The 18,566-nt window shown below is 45.6% G+C and overlaps 1 protein-coding gene across 3 annotated transcripts in view; it reads right to left on the bottom strand.

Annotated features, from left to right (window-relative positions):
- Positions 1-18,566, bottom strand: part of RETREG1 (reticulophagy regulator 1) — a 138,697-nt gene that overhangs the window by 9,355 nt on the left and 110,776 nt on the right. For all 3 annotated transcript variants that reach the window (XM_075921450.2, XM_014579878.4, XM_006135807.5), the window contains 3 exons: positions 16,119-16,256; positions 12,152-12,216; positions 1,175-1,301 (listed from right to left, as the gene is read on the bottom strand). In XM_075921450.2, the coding sequence (XP_075777565.2) occupies positions 1,175-1,301; positions 12,152-12,216; positions 16,119-16,256 (330 nt within the window). The remainder of the gene's footprint in view (positions 1-1,174; positions 1,302-12,151; positions 12,217-16,118; positions 16,257-18,566) is intronic.

The following is an 18,566-nucleotide window of genomic DNA, read 5'->3' as shown; positions in this document are numbered from 1 at the left end:
AAGGGCCCCACACCCTCTCTGATCACCCTCTTATTGCTAACATGCCTATTGAAACCTTTCTTGTTACCCTTCACGTCCCTTGCTAGCTGCAATTCCAATTGTGCTTTCGCCTTCCTGATAACTCCCCTGCATTCTCAATAAATATATTTAAAGTAATCTGTAAAAGTTTCCACTTCTTGTAAGCTTCCTTTTTGTGTTTAAGCTCAGCAAGGATTTTCCTGGTAAGCCAATCTGGTCGCCTACCATATTTGCTTTTCTTACTGCGCATTGGGATGGTTTGTTCCTGTGCCTTCAATAAGGTTTCTTTAAAATACTGCCAGCTCTCCTGGACTCCTTTCCCCTTCATGTTAGTATCCCAGGGGATCCTGCCCATCGTTCTCTGAGGGAGTCAAAGTTTGCTTTTCTGAAATCCAGGGTGTGTATTTTGGTACTCTCCTTTCTTCCTTTGGTCAGGTTCCTGAAATCTACCATCTCATGATCACAGCTTCCCAGGTTGCACCACATCTGCTTCCCCTACTAGTTCCTCCCTGTTTGTGAGCAGCAGGTCAAGCTGCACATGGCCCCTGGTCAGCTCCTTAAGCAATTGTACCAAGAAGTTATCCCCAACATTCTCCAAAAACTTCCTGGATTGCCTGTGTACTGCTGTATTGGTCTTCCAAGAGATGTCAGGGTGATTGAAGTCCCCCATGAGAACCAGGGCCTGTGATTTGGAATGCTGCCCATCTCTCCCAAGATTCTATTATTTGGAGCCCATTCATGCTGTTTTTTTTTAATTGGTGCTGGAATGGTTACTGAACAAGTCAAGGTAACTCTTCCTCTGCTTCCCTTTGCATCAACATGGCACATGCAGAGAGAGCACGAGGATAAATCCTATTTTTCCATCCAGTCCGAGAACTCTACTGGAGATAGCTGGGTCTTGCTCTCTCTGTGTGCATTTTGTTTAGTCTTTGCTGCTACTATTTAAGTTATGCATTACCATGCTGCACAAGACATAGATGATCCTTGTCCAGCATATGTCCCCAAAGCACAGTAAGTTAAATGTATTGCATTGCAATATAGCTGAATAAAAAATGCTAGCTTTTACAAGGAATTTGTCACGTCCTGACGTACCCCACACATTTTAGATAATTTTCAGTGCTATAATAAATGCAGAGATAATGAAACCATGACATACCATCAGATGTGTCTGTCTGTGGAGTGTATCCCTCAGATAAATTAAAGGTCCCATTATCAGTCCAAGATACTTCTGATACATCCGTATCAGATACCGATAGCTCTTTGGCAACAACCGTAGGACTAATCTATATTAAAAAAACATGAAATGTGACATTTTGACATTCAGAGAATTCATTTTATAGTTAATGCCTGGACACTAAAAAGGAAACAGTGTAATACATCTTGTATGTGATGTCACATGCCCTCCCAACCCTAAACGTAGAAACACGTAGATAACATATATATGCTGCTGCTGGGAGCAGGCTTCCCAGCCTAGGTAGACAAACACATGCCTAGCTTGACAACAGCCAACTACGTCTACACAGCAACGTTATTTTGAAATAACTTAGTTCATGCCTACACACCAGGCAGTTATTTAAAAAAAAAGTTGAAATACTGTCAAGCTGGAGGACTTCTCTCTCTGACTCCAGTAACCCTCATTGAATGAGGAGTAAGGGAAGTCAGAATAAGAGTGCTCTATTTCAAAATAAGTGCTGTGTAGATGCTCCCAATTTTGAAATACTGTATTTTCCGGCGTATAAGACGACTTTTGATGTTAAAAAACATCCCCCAAAAATCGGGGGTTGTCTTATACGCCGGGTATACAGCTTTGCGGCTTTGCAAAGCCTCGGGGGAAGCCGGCTGCCCCGCCGCTGGAGCCCCTCCGTGGCTTTGCAAAGCCTCGGGGGAAGCTGCGGAGGGGCTCCGGCGGCGGGGCAGCCCGGGCACGCCAGGGATGCCCCGACACCGGCTTCCCCCGAGGCTTTGCAAAGCCGCGGAGGGGCTCCGGCGGCGGGGCAGCCCAGGTGCGCCGGGGCTGTCCCGCTGCCGGGGCGTCCTCAGAGGCTTTGCTCCCGGTGTTCCTGGTCTGCTGGAGACGGTCCCCTGGCAAAGCCTCAGAGGTGCGGGACCCCACAGCTGCTGCGGCTTTGCTCCCAGTGCCTCTGGTCTGCTGGGGACCGTCTCCAGCAGACCAGGGACACCGGGAGCAAAGCCGGGGAGGTGGAGGGGCGCTGGGGTATAAGACGAAAACCTATCTTTTAACTAAAAAATTAGGGGGTCGTCTTATACGCCCAGTCGCCTTATACGCCGGAAAATATGGTAAGCTATTTCGAAGTAAGCTACACAATTGACATAACTCAATTTGCATATCTTATTTTGAGTTAAACCCTGTTGTGTAGATTCACTGCTAATGTACTCAAATAAATAGCTGGGGGTAACACTGATGGCATTTTAGGCTACCTACCTAAATAGGTACAGAAGGGGGCTGGGCAAGTTTGTACTCAGGCTTACTAGCCCAAGATATTGCCTGGTTACACTTCTATATTTTAGAGACTAGCTTCTGCAGAGCTAGTATATTTGTCTACCTGAGTTAGGAAGCTCCCTTGTAGATATATCTAGGGGTGTGATATGTTTGAAGTTATGCAATTTTATAACGCATTTTGAGGCCTCTGATTTTATCACTCCTTGGTACTTCAGCCTCGTTCCCCACCACTTGAAATCAGACTATGTTAAGCAAGAATGGGAAAACACCTGTAGAAACCATTTCATATTTAGCTAGAAGCCATTCTGTATAACAAAAGCCATTTCAGTTTCTCTGTGTCTGCACGTATACTAGAGGGAGTGAAATGGCCTTCACCGAGGTGGGGAGAGGCCAGAAGGATGCGCTGTTGGAATGTGTTGTTGAACTATTTTGAGCTGAAGCTCGAACTCCCTCTAAACCTGTTTTTCTCTGATAATAATTCCTCTTTGAAGTTCGCTTTGATTTCTTGCCCTGATGTCAGACTTGTTTGGTTAAGGGTATAAAATACTAGAATTGATTGTATTAGCCAGCCTCACTCAGCCTGGCTTTGCTTGGACCATGTCTGGCTCACTTTGCTTTTATTGGCCAATAAAACTGTCTGTTTAGCCGCGTAAACTGAATGAGGCTTTTGCTTTGACAATTTGGAGGTTCCACCGAGATTCCTAACGTGCCACTTGCCCGTATGGACGGACCAGCACTCCACTCCCAAACCTCTCAGAACGCTCAATAGAAGGTAAGGGGATACTTGTTATGAAATCTCCTGGCGAGGACTTAGGATTTGGAGTGACGGCCGGCCATTGGGGTAAGAGGAGTTACAGAATTCAATTTTGTGGAGCGGCTAACACTTTGTCTGTCTGTGTCTGTCTTTGTCTATTAGGCCTGTCTTATGTATCACAGTTCCAAAAGGGCACACTGGTGTCTCTAGTGAGGCAGCCATGCACTGGACCCTCTGTGTTCGGACGCTAAAAGCTGGTGTGGTGCCATTACACTCTCTCGGCACATGGAACTGTGGGAAAGCTTTGTTGTCTCTCTGTTATTTGTGGACGTAGTACTGACCTCTGAGGCTAACCCAAGGCCATAGTATTTCCCCATTCTGCCAGGCTGTCTCCAGGCACCAGGACGTGGTGTTCTGTCGGGCTGGGGTGGGTGCCGGAAACCCCTGTGAGTGGGTGGATTTTGGTCCAGCGTCTCACAACAAAAAAAGGGGAGGGATCAGAGCGAGCAGGCGAATTCTTCTTAATTCGGTGACTCGCAGAGCAAGCAGGCGAATTCTGATTCGGTGACTCACAGAGCGAGCAGGCGATTCTGATTCAGTGACTCTGATTCAGTGACTCGCAAGAAAATAGTGTAAGCAAGCGGACTTTTGGTTCGGTGCTTTACAAACTCTGTTAAAGCACGCGCAGAAAATTGGAATAGGTCAGTCTACAGGAATTCCAGTGCCTTTATGATAAGTGCCTTCTGGTATAGGATCCTAACAAAGTCTGATATTAAGTGTCTTAGGGCAGCGCCACTTAATAGAAACATCCATGGGAATTGGACAATAAAGATGCATCTAAATGTGGAAACTGCAGGAAAAATGTGAAAAAGGAGAAAAATTTTGTGTGTGAAAAATGAGTATGAATGTAATGAGTGAAAAATGAATGCTGCTGCATAGGTCTGAGACTTGAGCTGATCCCAGCTGCACCAGGGCTCTCCCAAGAGGGAGCTCTGAACACAAAGGAGGGGGGCCAGATGAACCTTGAGACTCAGCGGATATGTGAGGGAGTGATGACTCCCCTTATTTCATGAGCTGTTAAGGTCTGACATTCTAGACCCAGCAGACTCTTTCTTTAGAGTGTGTAGAGTTAGCTTAGGTGGGTGTGCAGTCCCTAATGGATGAAGGAGGTAACCTAGTGACAGAGGATGTGGGGAAAGCTGAAGTACTCAATGCTTTCTTTGCCTCTGTATTCACGGACAAGGTCGGCTCCTGGACTTCTGTGCTAAGCGACGCAAGATGGGAAGAAGATGGACAGCCCTTGGTGGGTAAAGAACAGGTTAGGAACTATTTAGAAAAACTAAACGTACACAAATCCATGGGTCCAGACTTAATGCACCAAAGGGTACTGAAGGAGTTGGCAAATGTCATTGAGGAGCCTTTGGCCATTATCTTTGAAAAGTCGTGGAGATCGGGCGAAATCCCGGATGATTGGAAAAAGGCAAATGTAGTGCCCATCTTCAAAAAAGGGAAGAAGGACGATCCAGGGAACTATAGGCCGGTCAGTCTTACCTCGGTTCCTGGAAAAATCATGGAAGGGATCATAAAGGAGTCCATTTTGAGACACTTGAATGAGAGGAAAGTGATCAGGAATAGTCAGCATGGATTCACAAAGGGCAAGTCGTGCTTGACCAATCTGATTAGCTTCTATGATGAGGTAACTGGCTCAGTGGACATGGGAAAGTCAGTGGATGTTATATACCTTGACTTTAGCAAGGCTTTTGATACGGTCTCCCACAATATTCTTGCCAGCAAGTTAAGGGAATGCGGATTGGATAAATGGACGGTAAGATGGATAGAAAGATGGCTAGAAGGCCGGGCCCAGCGGGTAGTGATCAACGGTTCGATGTCAGGATGGAGGTCGGTTTCTAGTGGAGTGCCCCAAGGTTCGGTTCTAGGACCGGTTTTGTTCAATATCTTTATTAATGACCTGGATGAGGGGATAGATTGCACCCTCAGCAAGTTTGCAGATGACACTAAGCTAGGGGGAGAGGTAGATACGCTTAAGGGCAGAGATAGGGTCCAGAGTGACTTGGACAAATTGGAGGATTGGGCCACTAGAAATCTCATGAGATTCAACAAAGACAAGTGTAGAGTCCTGCACTTGGGACGGAAGAATCCCAAGCATAGTTACAGGCTGGGGACCAACCAGTTAAGTAGTAGTTCTGCAGAAAAGGACCTGGGGGTTACAGTGGATGAGAAGCTAGATATGAGTCAACAGTGTGCCCTTGTAGCCAAGAAAGCTAATGGCATATTAGGATGCATTAAGAGGAGCATTGCCAGCAGATCCAGAGATGTCATTATTCCCCTTTATTCGGCTTTGGTGAGGCCACATCTGGAGTACTGTGTCCAGTTCTGGGCCCCCCACTACAAAAAGGATGCGGACGCATTGGAGAGGGTCCAGCGGAGGGCAACCAAAATGATTAGGGGTCTGGAGCATATGACCTACGAGGAGAGGCTGAGGGACTTGGGTCTGTTTAGTCTGCAGAAGCGAAGAGTGAGGGGGGACTTGATAGCAGCCTTCAACTTCCTGAAGGGAGGTTCCAAAGAGGATGGAGAGAGGCTGTTCTCAGTAGTGACAGATGGCAGAACAAGGAGCAATGGTCTCAAGTTGTGGTGGGAGAGGTCCAGATTGGATATTAGGAAAAACTATTTTACTAGGAGGGTAGTGAAGCATTGGAATGGGTTACCTAGGGAAGTAGTGGAGTCTCCATCCCTAGAGGTGTTTAAGTCTCGGCTTGACAAAGCCCTGGCCGGGTTGATTTAGATGGGATTGGTCCTGCCTAGAGCGGAGGGCTGGACTTGACGACCTTCTGAGGTATCTTCCAGTTCTGATTCTATGATAAGGGGATGGTTGGATGAAATAACATGATCTTGGTAACTAATTGACCATTCATTTCCAGTTGGAAATAGGTCAATGGAGGGATGATAGGAGTTGCTATAGGGAACTTTCTGGGTGTCTGGCTGGTGAGTCTTGCCCACATGCTCAGGGTTTAGCTGATCGCCATATTTGGGGTCAGGAAGGAATTTTCCTCCAGGGTAGATTGGCAGAGGCCCTGGAGGTTTTTCGCCTTCCTCTGTAGCATTGGGCACAGATCACAGCTGAAGGACTCTCTGCATGTTGGGGCCTTCAAAGTATTGGAAGGCTTCAATATCTGAGACATAGGTGAGAGGATTATTCTAAGAGGGGTGGGCGAGATTCTGTGGCCTGCACGGTGCAGGGGGTCAGACTAGATGATCATAATGGTCCCTTCTGACCTTAAAGTCTATGAGTCTATGAGTCTATGAGGTGGGGGTTAGTCTAAACACCCTCCACACTGCCAAAAGGCACCCCTGTGTACTACATGTACATGCATAATGGTCCAAGGACCTGTAAGCATTTAACAAATTGGAAAAGAGGAAAAAATTAAAGCCCTGAGGGATAAAAGTAAAGCTCAGAAAAGCAAAAATCCTCCCTGCAGTAAGATATGTAACTTAAAAGTTGCTGCAGCACCTCTGTGCCAAAATAATGCACAAGAAGTTGGGAAAAAAAAGAAGAGATTTCTCAGTTGGCACACCCGTATCAACCAAGATTGGGGGAGAAATTTGGCACAACATCACCCCTCTATCCCTCTTTATAATGCATACACAGATAGAGAGGAAACATGAAAAATAACTGAAAGGAATTAGCTCTTCCCTTTGAAAACACGTGCTCCTATAACAAACTTGCCCGATCCAAAGCAAAACACCAAGTTTAAAATAAGTTTAACAGTTTAAGGGAAGTGTTCCTTGAAATCCTAAGGAAGAAAAAAATTAAGCAATATAGTAATGTGTAAGGAGGGGAAAAAAACTGCTTTAAGAAATGACTCCTTGTTTCTTGTAGTCTCTTTTGGTCATCTCAGCAAAGAAACAGTCAAGTTAAACATTTGGCTACAGACACTTTGTTAAATCTATTAAAGGGAAAGTAAGGAATTCTACTGAAACTTAATTGGTTAACCGCATAAAAGAATAGAATCTATAAATTGTAAATTTGTAAAACCTGCACCCTAAGGGTTAAATGTGTCTTCCAAGGAAACTAATTATTGTTTAAAAAAATCCAAGCCCAGAAACTTCACCGTGTTTCTGTTCAAAGCTGAGTTGATAGCACTTTTAGCTTGCTTTCAGATCCAATGTTGTGTGTGTCTGCAAACTGCCTGTCTGTTGTGGAAGGGGGAGGAGCACTGTCCCCCCATAAGTAAACTTGTAACATTACATGTGATTCTTTTCAGGAAAAGAAAACCTTTTTGCTTACAGGAATAGTAACTAGCAAGCACCTTGTTCTAAGAGTTTCTATGGCAGTAAATCATTTGAAGCTTCACATTAAAGAAAAATAAATAAATAAATAAAAAGCCTAGTCTGCAGTACAAGAGGGAAACTGAGGCATGCCTGTTGGAGAAGGCTAGCATCTCTGAGGTAATTCAAGGGAGTGGAAAGTCACAAGTACCGATGAAACGCCCTTGTTCTCGGAAAGTTGCAGCTCACTTGCCCATAGAAGTGGTAAGTAGCTAGCTGTAACCGGTTCCCCTAGCAGATCTTAGGCAGTATTTTAAGTTATAATGGGCCACCCCAATGGGGGTACAAGTGTTTTCTTTGTCTTTCAGATCATCAAGAAGCGCTAATATCAGCTGAAAATTAACTGAAGAGGAAAAAAAAAACCCATGGTTCTGTGTCATGACATAATAAGTTTGTGTTCTGTGTTCTGTCCAGATTTGTCTTGTGGGTCTTGATTTTGATATATGTATTTCAAACGTTGTGTGTACAATATTGTTGTTTTAATGAAAATAATTTAAGTCCCTTGAATAATCTTAACTTTGTGCTTTACACAAACGGTTCTTGCTTTTACAATTCTAGTGGAGTTTTAGTAGCAGGCTATACAGTTTGTATTGTCTAGAATGTAGTGAAATCTGCTCCTCTACCTGCTGTTTTTCCCTTCTCTCCTACCATCGCCAGCTCCTACGCCGTCTCTTTCAGAACTGGCCCTCCTGCAAGACCAAGCCCCAGAATCGGAAAAGCAGGAGTGGAAACTGGCAGGGTGCACCTTGCACCCAGACCACTTGTGGTGCAGCTCTGACAGCGCATTGTTGCCCCAGTGGTCTTGCTACCTCACCTTGCCTCCGTGCTCCCTAAATTGTCGCACGTTGGCAAAAGGGGGGATTGTAGCAACCCTAAAACAAAATTAGTTTGCTCCTAAATTCTCTCAAGCAGCCAAAGATTACTGTCTGGCTTGCCCTGTCTGCCAAGCCTACAATGTGAGTAAACCTGTAAAGACAGTTCCGGCAACCAGACCTCCGCCTCTGGGACCATTTCTGAATTTACAAATGGACTTTATTCAGTTGCCTAAATGTCAATCTTTTAATAATGTGCTGGTTATTGTTTGCTTGTTTTTGAAATGAGTAGAAGCTTATCCCTGCAGGAAAACTGATGCCATCACAGTGGGGGAAAAAACCCCACACTTCTAAATCGTTACATCCCATCATGGGGAATACACCTTGTGATCTCCAGTGATAGAGGTACCCACTTTACTGGACAAATTGTTAAAAAACTGGCAAAGTACTACTCTTTCAGACAAGCACTGCACTGTGTGTGACACCTGGAGAGCGCAGGAGCAAGAAAGAAATGAAACAGGATTTTAAAGAACAAACTTGCAAAAATATGCAAGAACTCTGGCTTAACATGGGTATAAGCACTCCTGATTGCCCTAATGAGCATGAGAGCCACTCCTAATCAGAAAACTGGACTCAGTCCACATGAGATTGCATGTGGCCGACCTATGAGACTGTTAAGCAGCCCAGACATTAACCTGGCTGATGCCACACTTGTTAAAGGAAGCATAGTCAAGTATTGTCAGGAACTTATGAGGTGTGTGTATAGTCTTATCATTCACAGATTAAGGACGCCTTCTAGGAGTCCCTGACTGAGCCGTGCCTTAAACTACAACCAGGAAGCTAGGTTCACCAGCGAAAGACTGCCCTGGAACCCAGGTGAAAGGGTCCCTACCAAATCCTTCTTACCACTCATAGGGTATGTCTACACTACCACCCTAGTTCGAACTAGGGTGGTAATGTAGGCAACTGGAGTTGCAAATGAAGCCCGGGATTTGAATTTCCCGGGCTTCATTTGCATGTTGCCAGGTGCCGCCATTTGTAAATGTCCGCTAGTGCGGACTCCGTGCCGCGCGGCTACACGTGGCACGGAGTCCGCACTAGCGGACATTTAAAAATGGCGCCGCCCGGCAAGATGCAAATGAAGCCCGGGAAATTCAAATCCCGGGCTTCATTTGCAACTCCGGTTGCCTACATTACCCCTCTAGTTCGAACTAGGGTGGTAGTGTAGACATACCCTAGGTGACTTCCAAGCAGTGAATTAAGGGGAAGGGGGGAAAGGCATACAGGAGGCCCACTGGTCACCTCTCTACCAGGGCATCTCCCATTGAACCCCTGCCTTGGACCCTGTAAGAGAAAAACTTGGGGCATTTCTTGTTGGCCTGAGAAGCAAAGAGGTCTAGTAGGGGAGTTCCCCACCTGTGGAAGAGAGAGCATACCACCTCTGTTTTGACGAACCATTCGTGTGCCGAGAAGGCCCAGCTGAGGCGGTCCGCTAGGGTTTTGCAGGAACCTGGAAGGTAGATCGCCTGCAGGTGTATCCCTTATGCAATACACAGACTCCACTGAGCAGAACCTGCCCAGCTGATCTTAATCCCCAGGCAGGTTCATACAGGAAGAAATGGTCCTTCAAGTACCCTGGTCCCAAACTGTTTAGGGCTTTATAGGTCATAACCAGGACTTTGAATTGTGCCTGGAAACATATCAGAAGGCAGAGCAACTGCTGGAGCACTGGCATAATGTGCTCCATATAGCAAGTTAAAACTCAAGCAGCCACATTCTGTACCAGTTGAAGTTTCCGAAGACTCTTCAAAGGCAGGTAAAGTGCATTGCAGTAGTCCAATCAGGATGTGACAAGATGGCTTAATTAATTGGGAGGGCAATCTTGAAGAAAGATGAGGAAAGGAGAATATCAAGAAGGTGGCCTCCTCCAGTGGATGGAAATTGTCTACTATGGACAATCGAGAAAGCAGACCACTGTGTGGGGGGAAGAAAATAAGTCTTTAGAGAACACATTACATCTTCCTCCATGTCAGTCTCCTTCTGGTGTCTGTGCTGATGGAGATGGAGACTTAATCTGTACTGGTCTCTCTGGTGCCAGGCGGACTGCTGCTGCTGGCAGTACTGAGGTTGACCAAGAGGGTGTTTTCCTAGGGTGTGTTCTGAGAGGACTTCCCACTCTCCTTTTTCACTTGAAAGAGGAGTTACCAGTCCATTTCTTCAACCCACTGTCCTTTGAAGTTGAAGACTGTGGGGAAGACTCACATTCACCGGAAGGCTGAAGTTGAAGAGCTGCCTTCATGAAGACGTGTTTTGGCAAAGGTCTCTATCCTTGAGAGATCTCAGTCACAGATGCTGGCAGAGGATACATTTTGCTGAGGTAATGGATGCACTGAAACTGTTTGCAACAGGGATCACACTGGGGTAAATGTGGCATTTCTTGAATCCCAAGGAGTTGAGCATACCCTTTTTTCGGAGGGGAGAAGTTGGAAGAGGGTTTCTCACACACTGGGGTTGATAAAAGAACAAAGTCCTTCCTTCCTCCCTCCCTCCCTCCCTCCAATAACCAAAGGAAAGCAAATAAGAGGTTTCAGAGGAAGCCAAAAATCAGCAATTGTAGACCAGTTAATGATCTGTCAATAGACAGCTAAAAGCCAGGGTGGTTGAGAAAGAACTGAGGACAGATAGCTCAGGCACACTTGCTAGCCTCTTGGCACAACGTGAGGAAAGACAGGGCATGTGCAGACTGAACAGACATTGCAAATGAAGTTGTCTGACCAGCAGTGCAGGGATGCAGACGCCTACAGTGGAGCACCCACAGGGACACTACTGAAAGAAGAATGTTTCTCATCTTATTTTGAAGTTAGAGAAGGGGCACTGCAAATAGCAGACTTAATTTGCTTTATAATGATGTCAGTTGTTCCTTTAGAGTTACTGTAATAAGAAGAATCTGCATCTGCACCCCAGAGAAGTGGCATAAAGTCAGTTGCTGTGAATTTCTGGAATAGTCCTTATGCTGCAAATACCATAGGGGTGGTAACATGTTAGAACAGACGTAGCTTCCCCAGATAAATAACTCAGAGAGCCACAGACATTTGGGAGACTTGTAGTCATAGATGTAATTAGGTTCTGGTTCAAATTCTCAGGATGAAGATAATGAGTCACTTTGGGTATGTCTAGATTACATGCCTCTGCCAACAGAATCATGTAAAATAGGCTACCGGACATAGTCAATGAAGCAGGGATTTAAATATCCCCGACTTCATTAAAATAAAAATGGCCGCTGCGCTGTGCCAGCTCAGCTGATCGTCGGCACAGTGCGTGAGTCAAGAAATGGCTTGGTCGACAAAGGAAACCTTTGTCGACCGCTCCCTTTTGCCTCATGAAATGAGGTTTACAAGAGCGGTCAACAAAGGCTTCCCTTGTGGACCGATCCGTGTCTTGACTCGTGTGCTATGCGGACGATCAGCTGAGCCAGCACAGCACGGTGGCCATTTTTATTTTAATGAAGCTGGGGATATTTAAATCCCTGCTTCATTGATTATGTTGGGTAGCCTATTTTACATGCCTCTGTCGGCAGAGGCATGTACTCTAGACATACTCTTAGAACATGATGTGATGCACATGGCTGAGTTCCTGGTCACAATGGAATTATGGGAAAGAAGTTACTCTTTCATGGAGCATAGAGACCCTGAGAAGTCTTCATGCTCTTCAGTGCTTTTTTACATAAATGGAAGGAGTTAACTAAAATCCAGTCACCTTAGGACACAGGGCTGATATGTCTAATTCACTGTCATCTTCTGTGGACTTTGGTTTTGCAGTTTCTGAAAGAAAATTACAGTTAGTTATTGTCTAATCCTACTCTTATGACAAAGCATTTCTAAGTTATTTCTATTATCTCTGTACAACAGGTTAAGCTACAGCTCATTAAATGATGTAATTGTATTATGGGCTTCATTTGTTAACACAATGAATTATTCATATATTATACTAGAGGGCTGCGCCCCCTACTTGCTACACTTGCCAGCCCCCTCTCTCTGTGGGTAGGTGTCTGGCTGAGGGGAGGGTGCAGGAGCAGGCTGGAGGCAGGTGTCTGGCCAGGAGAAGGGAGTAGGAGTGGGCTGGTGGTGCGGGGTCTCAGTGGAGGGGGTGTGCGAGGAGGCTGGGGGTGTGAGATCTTGTGAGGATGAGTGAGGGAGCTGTGGGTGCGGGGTCTTAGCTTGTTGTGCTATGAGTAAATGCCAAGACCCCACACCCCCAGACTCGTCACACCTCCACTGAGACCCCACACCTCCAGAGGGTGTGTGTGAGGGGGTTTCGGTGGAGGGTGTGAGTGAGGGGGCTGGGTGTGCAGGGTCTTGGCCGAGGGTGTGTGAATGGGCTGAGGGTGGGGGGAGGGCATGTGGCTCATGGCTACTGCCTCCCTAGAGCACTAGGGATGGGGAGGCTGCGCAACGCCCACCTGCTGCCCATTCCTAGAGCACTGGGGAGGAGGGAGGCCTTGCAGCTCCTACCTCATTGGAGCACTGGGGAAGAGGCTGGGGGGAGGGAGGGAGGAGGCAGGGTGGCTGAGGGTGGCAGGACACAGAATGATATGATGACGTCACTCTGTCATCCTGCAGGTAAAATTTTTATATAGTGAGAGAGATACAATACGCTGGGGATGTAAATTGACTCGGAAGCTGGATATTAAGGTATTATTATTCTGTAACAACTATAGCTGAAGAGACAACATTTGTATGCACTATCTTCCCGCATACTCATATGCCTATATTGTATTTATTTGTTTTAAGAACTGGTTGCTCCTTGCTGTGTGTGAAGGGCTTTGACAATATACATCCCTGAAACTTTCCTCTGCATTCACACTACACACCTTAACATTTGCATTGAAAGTGACTAAATATATCTGGTAGTTTTTGTTGGGTACCAGGTATTGCCAACAAACATATGAACAACACACATTTTGCCTTTTCTGCCGTTCTATCAAATACAGTCTTATCCTCCACTTTTTTTAGAGCCTCTTCAAATGCAATTTTTACTTGATACAATAAGTCAATGGATAAACAGAGACATGCTGAGGTTATGTACATTGCCTGAAGTCGCACAGTCACTAGCATAATTTAGCTGGATTAGAATCTAGGGGTATGTCTACACTACAGCGCTAATTCGAACTAACTTAGTTCGAATTAGTTAATTCGAACTAAGCTAATTCGAACTAACGCATCCAGACTAAAAAACTAGTTCGAATTAGCGTTTTGCTAATTCGAACTAGCATGTCCACATTGAGTGGACCCTGAACCGGGGTTAAGGATGGCTGGAAGCAGTGCCGGCAGGGCATCAGATGAGGACTTAGAGTGTGGAGCTGCTGTCTCAGGCTAGCCGAGGGCTGTGCTTAAAGGGACCCGACCCCCACCCCGGACAGACAGTTCTCAGGGGTGCCCCGCTTGCAAAGCAGTCCTGGCTTGGATTGCCCGGAGTACCCACACTGGGCACATCACAGCACTCGGCCATCAGACCGGCTGCACTTGCCACAGGCTGCCATCTGGGGAGAGGGGGCAATCGGGGGGCTGCAGGAGAGCTTCCACCCCCAGAAGCCCGCAGAGCCAGCCCAGTCCTCCCCATCAGGGGCTCGTACCCCATTCCTCCCTCACCTCCTTCCACTTACCCCTCCCTAGCCCCCCTTCCTGATGTACTAAATAAAGGACAATTGTGTTCAAAAATAGAATCTCTCTTTATTGAACAAAACTGGGGGAGATTGGGAAAAGGAGGTGGGAGAGGGGAAGAGAAGGGAGGGCAACTACAATGATGAGGGGTTTGGAACAGGTCCCATATGAAGAGAGGCTAAAGAGACTGGGACTTTTCAGCTTAGAAAAGAGGAGATGGAGGGGGGGACAGGATAGAGGTCTATAAAAGCATGAGTGGGGTGGAGAGGGTGCATACAGAAAAGTTCTTCATTAGTTCCCATAATAGAAGGACTAGAGGACACCAAAGGAAAGGAATGGGTAGCAGGCTTCAAACTAGTAACAGAAAGTTGTTCTTCACAAAGCAAAGAGTCAACCTGTGGAACTCCTTGCTGCAGGAGGCTGTGAAGGCTAGAACTAGAACAGAGTTTAAAGAGAAGTGCGATAGTCATGGAGGTTGGGTCCATGGAGTGGTATTAGCCAGGGGGTAGGAGTGGTGTCCCTGCCCAAAGTTTGTGGAAGGCTGGAGAGGGATGACACGAGACAAATGGCTTGGTCACTGTCTTCGGTCCATCCCCTCCAGGGTCCCTAGGGTTGGCCGCTGTCGGCAGACAGGCTAGTAGGCTAGATGGACCTTTGGTCTGACCCAGTACGGCCATTGTAAGCTCAGGACTCAGGGTCGGGGGTCTCAGTGGACCACCTTGATTTTCATGCACTCCTGCTCCTGGGTGGCCAGGCTGGCAGCACTCCTGCCCTAGACTGCCACTTTCCTGTGCCTAGTGCGGAGGTCGTAGACAAGGTTCACGATGTCCGCACTAGACTAGGCGGGTGCCTGCCTCTTGCGGTCCCGGGCAAGCTCCCGGGAGCTGCCAGCCTGGTCCCGGGAAGAGGGGGAGGGCTGGGGGGCATCGGGTGGCTGGCTCGAGCCGTGTCAGGTGCAGGGTCTGCTAGCTGGGTGCTGGCAGGCTTGCACCTGGCACGGGCACCGTAGCCAGCCCGTGCCCCTTTAAGGGGTCCGGGGCCGGGAGAGGAGCATACGAGTTTCCCTGGTGTTGGCCAGAGTGGCCACCAGGGAAAGCTGGGGAGGGCTAGCCTCCCACTAGTTCGAATTAAGGGGCTACACACCCCTTAATTCGAACTAGTAAGTTCGAACTAGGCTTAGTCCTCGTAGAATGAGGTTTACCTAGTTCGAACTAAGCGCTCCGCTAGTTCAAATTAAGTTCGAACTAGCGGAGCGCTTGTGTAGCGCCTATCAAAGTTAATTCGAACTAACGTCCGTTAGTTCTAATTAACTTTGTAGTGTAGACATACCCTAGGAGTCTATTTCATAAACCACAATTTAATCACTAGCTGCTTTCATGTGAATAGAACATATACATTTGGAAGTAAATGTTAACTCTCAGTAAGGTGGCTAGAATATGTTTCATATTTTAAGACTAGCAGTTTTCCTAAATATATGCAGTGATGGGGCAGATCAAGTCTAATGAGAGGAGAAAACTCTTCATCCCATCCTAACTGGTCAGTCTGATATACACTGTTTAAACTCTGCTCCCACCTTTTAGCTTAGAATTTGAATAATAAGTATACTCCTACTTGGTTTCAAAAGAGGAACTGTGATGATTACAGTATGAGCAGATTTTTGCCTAATTTTAAGATATAAAATACTGGCAGATTACCCAGCATTGCCCAGTCTGCCAAAACAGAGTACTAACCCAACATTTTTCCACTTTATCTCTTTTCTGTAAATTTTATTGAAAAAAAATCCTATTCCAGGTTCATCCTATTTTTCTGGTTCATCTTGGTTCAATCTCTTTCAATATTTGCTCAGTTAGGTCAATTTTGAGGACTGTACTTGCTTTGGTTATTCTGTCTCTTTTCTGTTTGGTTTTATGAACCAAAACATCCTGTTTTCCTGGCACAACCAAACTCTTAGAGTATGTCTACACTAGCTTGTTAATTTGAGCTAGGTAGGCAAATGAGGCGACCAGTGAATTTGGGACAGCATATGGGAAAAACAAAACCACCCCTTCACATTAGTTACTTACCAGATCTCTCTCTCTTTTTTTGGTTGATATAGTCCCCAATTCCAAAATCCAGTTTTAGCAAAACTGACTTGATTTTGCTGTATATCTTCTGCCCAAGTTCATTGCACTTGAACAGTGGACATAAAAAGGCACACAGTACTGTAACACAGAACAAAGATATAAAGAGAAAGATTACTTACACTAATTTTTAGGGGTAATATTTAGTTAGTGATTTAAACAGAAATATGTATTTCATTAATAGAGTTACCTTTACGTAACTTAAGCAAAAGTTACGTAAAGGTAAGAAAGAAAGAAAGAAAGAAAGAAAGAAAAAAAGAAAGAAAGAAAGAAAGAAAGAAAGAAAGAAAGAAAGAAAGAAAGAAAGAAAGAAAGAAAGAAAGAAAGAAAACTGTTGCTTGCCATTTTAACCAGACTGACCATTCTCTCAATGACCTTAAAACATTAATATTGCTTCAAAGAGATTTTAACTCCAGACTTCAAAGAGAAGCCTCAGAACTGTTATTCATGCTTAAATTTGACACTTTGCGTACGGGTCTTAACAAAGATGCTAATTATCTCACCCATTACAAAGACAGCTTCCCCAATTATCACCCCTAATGTCATTACCTCACAGACACTAACCTTTCCCCCTCACCCTTCCTCTGTTCTTAAACCTGATTTGTCATTTTTACATGTGCTCACTTTTTTTTTATTGTATCACTTTGGTACATATAGTTGTGTCAATTTTCTTCCACATATGGATCTGAGGAAGTTGGTCTGGCCTACAAAAGCTCATCATCTAATAAGCCATCTTGTTAGTCTTTAAAGTGCTGCATACTCCTGTCTTTTGTTTCATTTAGACTACAGGGATTTTTTTTAAAGTGGCCTTTTTCCACTTTACCTGCGTCTAGACTGCTGCCACGTTCTTTCAAAAGTAAATCGAAAGAACGCAGCAGTTTTTTTGACCGTGGAAAACCTTGTTTTATGAGGAATAACACTTTTTTTTCGAAAGTGCTCTTTTGAAAATTGTGCTTTTTCGAAAGAGAGCATCCAGACTGCCTGGGTGCTGTCTTTTGAAAAAGCATATTGCTTTTTCAAAAGTACTGGTTGTAGTCTAGACACTCTTTTTCAAAAAAGCCTCTTTCGAAAGAGGCTTGCAGTCTAGTCGTAGCCATGGGGACACACATCTCAAAGAACAATCATTACTGCACGAGATGAGTAACTCCCTTTTCTCCAAGTGATGGTTCTGTGGGTACTGCACTGTTGATGACTACAAAGCAGTACTTAATGTGAATGGTGATTTCATTTATGCAGATAAATTGTATGTGTGGAAAGTCTCCTGCTATGGAGAAGAATGTCCTTCACCTGATCAGAACAGTGGGCTTCTGATTCTTGGAACAAGACAGAAGCCATGCTTTGAGGGGAAGGATGTGAGGTTGTGGGTGTAAAAGCATCTTGTGATCCTGTGAGAGGAGTTCGTAATGGTGCGGCAGAGAATATGGGGGTTGGATGGACATTCAATGAAGGTATGGGAACCAAGTCTCTCTGGACCACAAGGAAGCTATCAAGATGACTTGAGTGTCATCCGAGCAGATCTTGTGGAGAACTCTTGGAATAAGAGGAATTAGTGGAAAAGCATAATGTAGTGGGACATTCCATTGTATCAGAAAGGCATTGCCTAGCGATCCCTTGTCCAGACCGGCCCAGGACCAAAACCAGAAGCATCTGGCATTGAGGTGTGATGCAAACAGGTATGGATGGATACCATCATCACTAAGATCAAGTCAAGGACCCAGAATGAAGCTCACATATGTGATCAAGTGGAAAAACTGCAGCTCAGAGAGTCTGCTATGGTATTGTTATGCCAGGTAGGTACTATGACACTAGTGAGACTTGGTTGTGGTTGCACCAGTCCCATAAACAGATAGCCTTCACACATAAAGAACGAGAGCATGTGCCCCCTTGTCTTTTTTATATAAAATGGTGTCTTATTGTCCATGAGTATTCAGACTGGCAGTTGGCAATGTTGGAGGCAAAATGGAAGCAGGCATTCCTTACTGCTCTGAGCTCCAGGAAACTGATATGCAATGAGGTCTTGTGTGGTAACCACCTGCCTTGAGCGACATGATTATTCAGATAAGTGCCCCAACCCAGTAAGGAGGCATCTGATGTGATCTGAACCTAAGGCTTGGGTTGGTGAAATGGGATTCCCACAAGAAGACTGTCAGGGGATGTCCACCAGTGTAAGAAGATGAGAACACCCATGGGCACAATGACCAGCTTGTGCAGAGGATGATGACACAGAGTGTAGACGGATGCTAGCCAATGTTGTAGTACGCAAAAGTGGAGGCGGGTGTGTTGGATGGCATAGGTAGTTGCCGCCATGTGGCCCATTAACTGAAGGCAGGTAAGTATTGTAGTAGGAGGACTCATGGAAAGTATGGCTAAAAGATCCTGAAGAATGGTGAA

This window comes from Pelodiscus sinensis, chromosome 2 (assembly GCF_052426305.1).
Source record: "Pelodiscus sinensis isolate ZL-2025 chromosome 2, ASM5242630v1, whole genome shotgun sequence".
NCBI classification, from domain to species: Eukaryota; Metazoa; Chordata; order Testudines; family Trionychidae; genus Pelodiscus; species Pelodiscus sinensis.
Note: the sequence above shows the minus strand (reverse complement) of the source record. Positions and strands in the feature narration are given on the sequence as shown.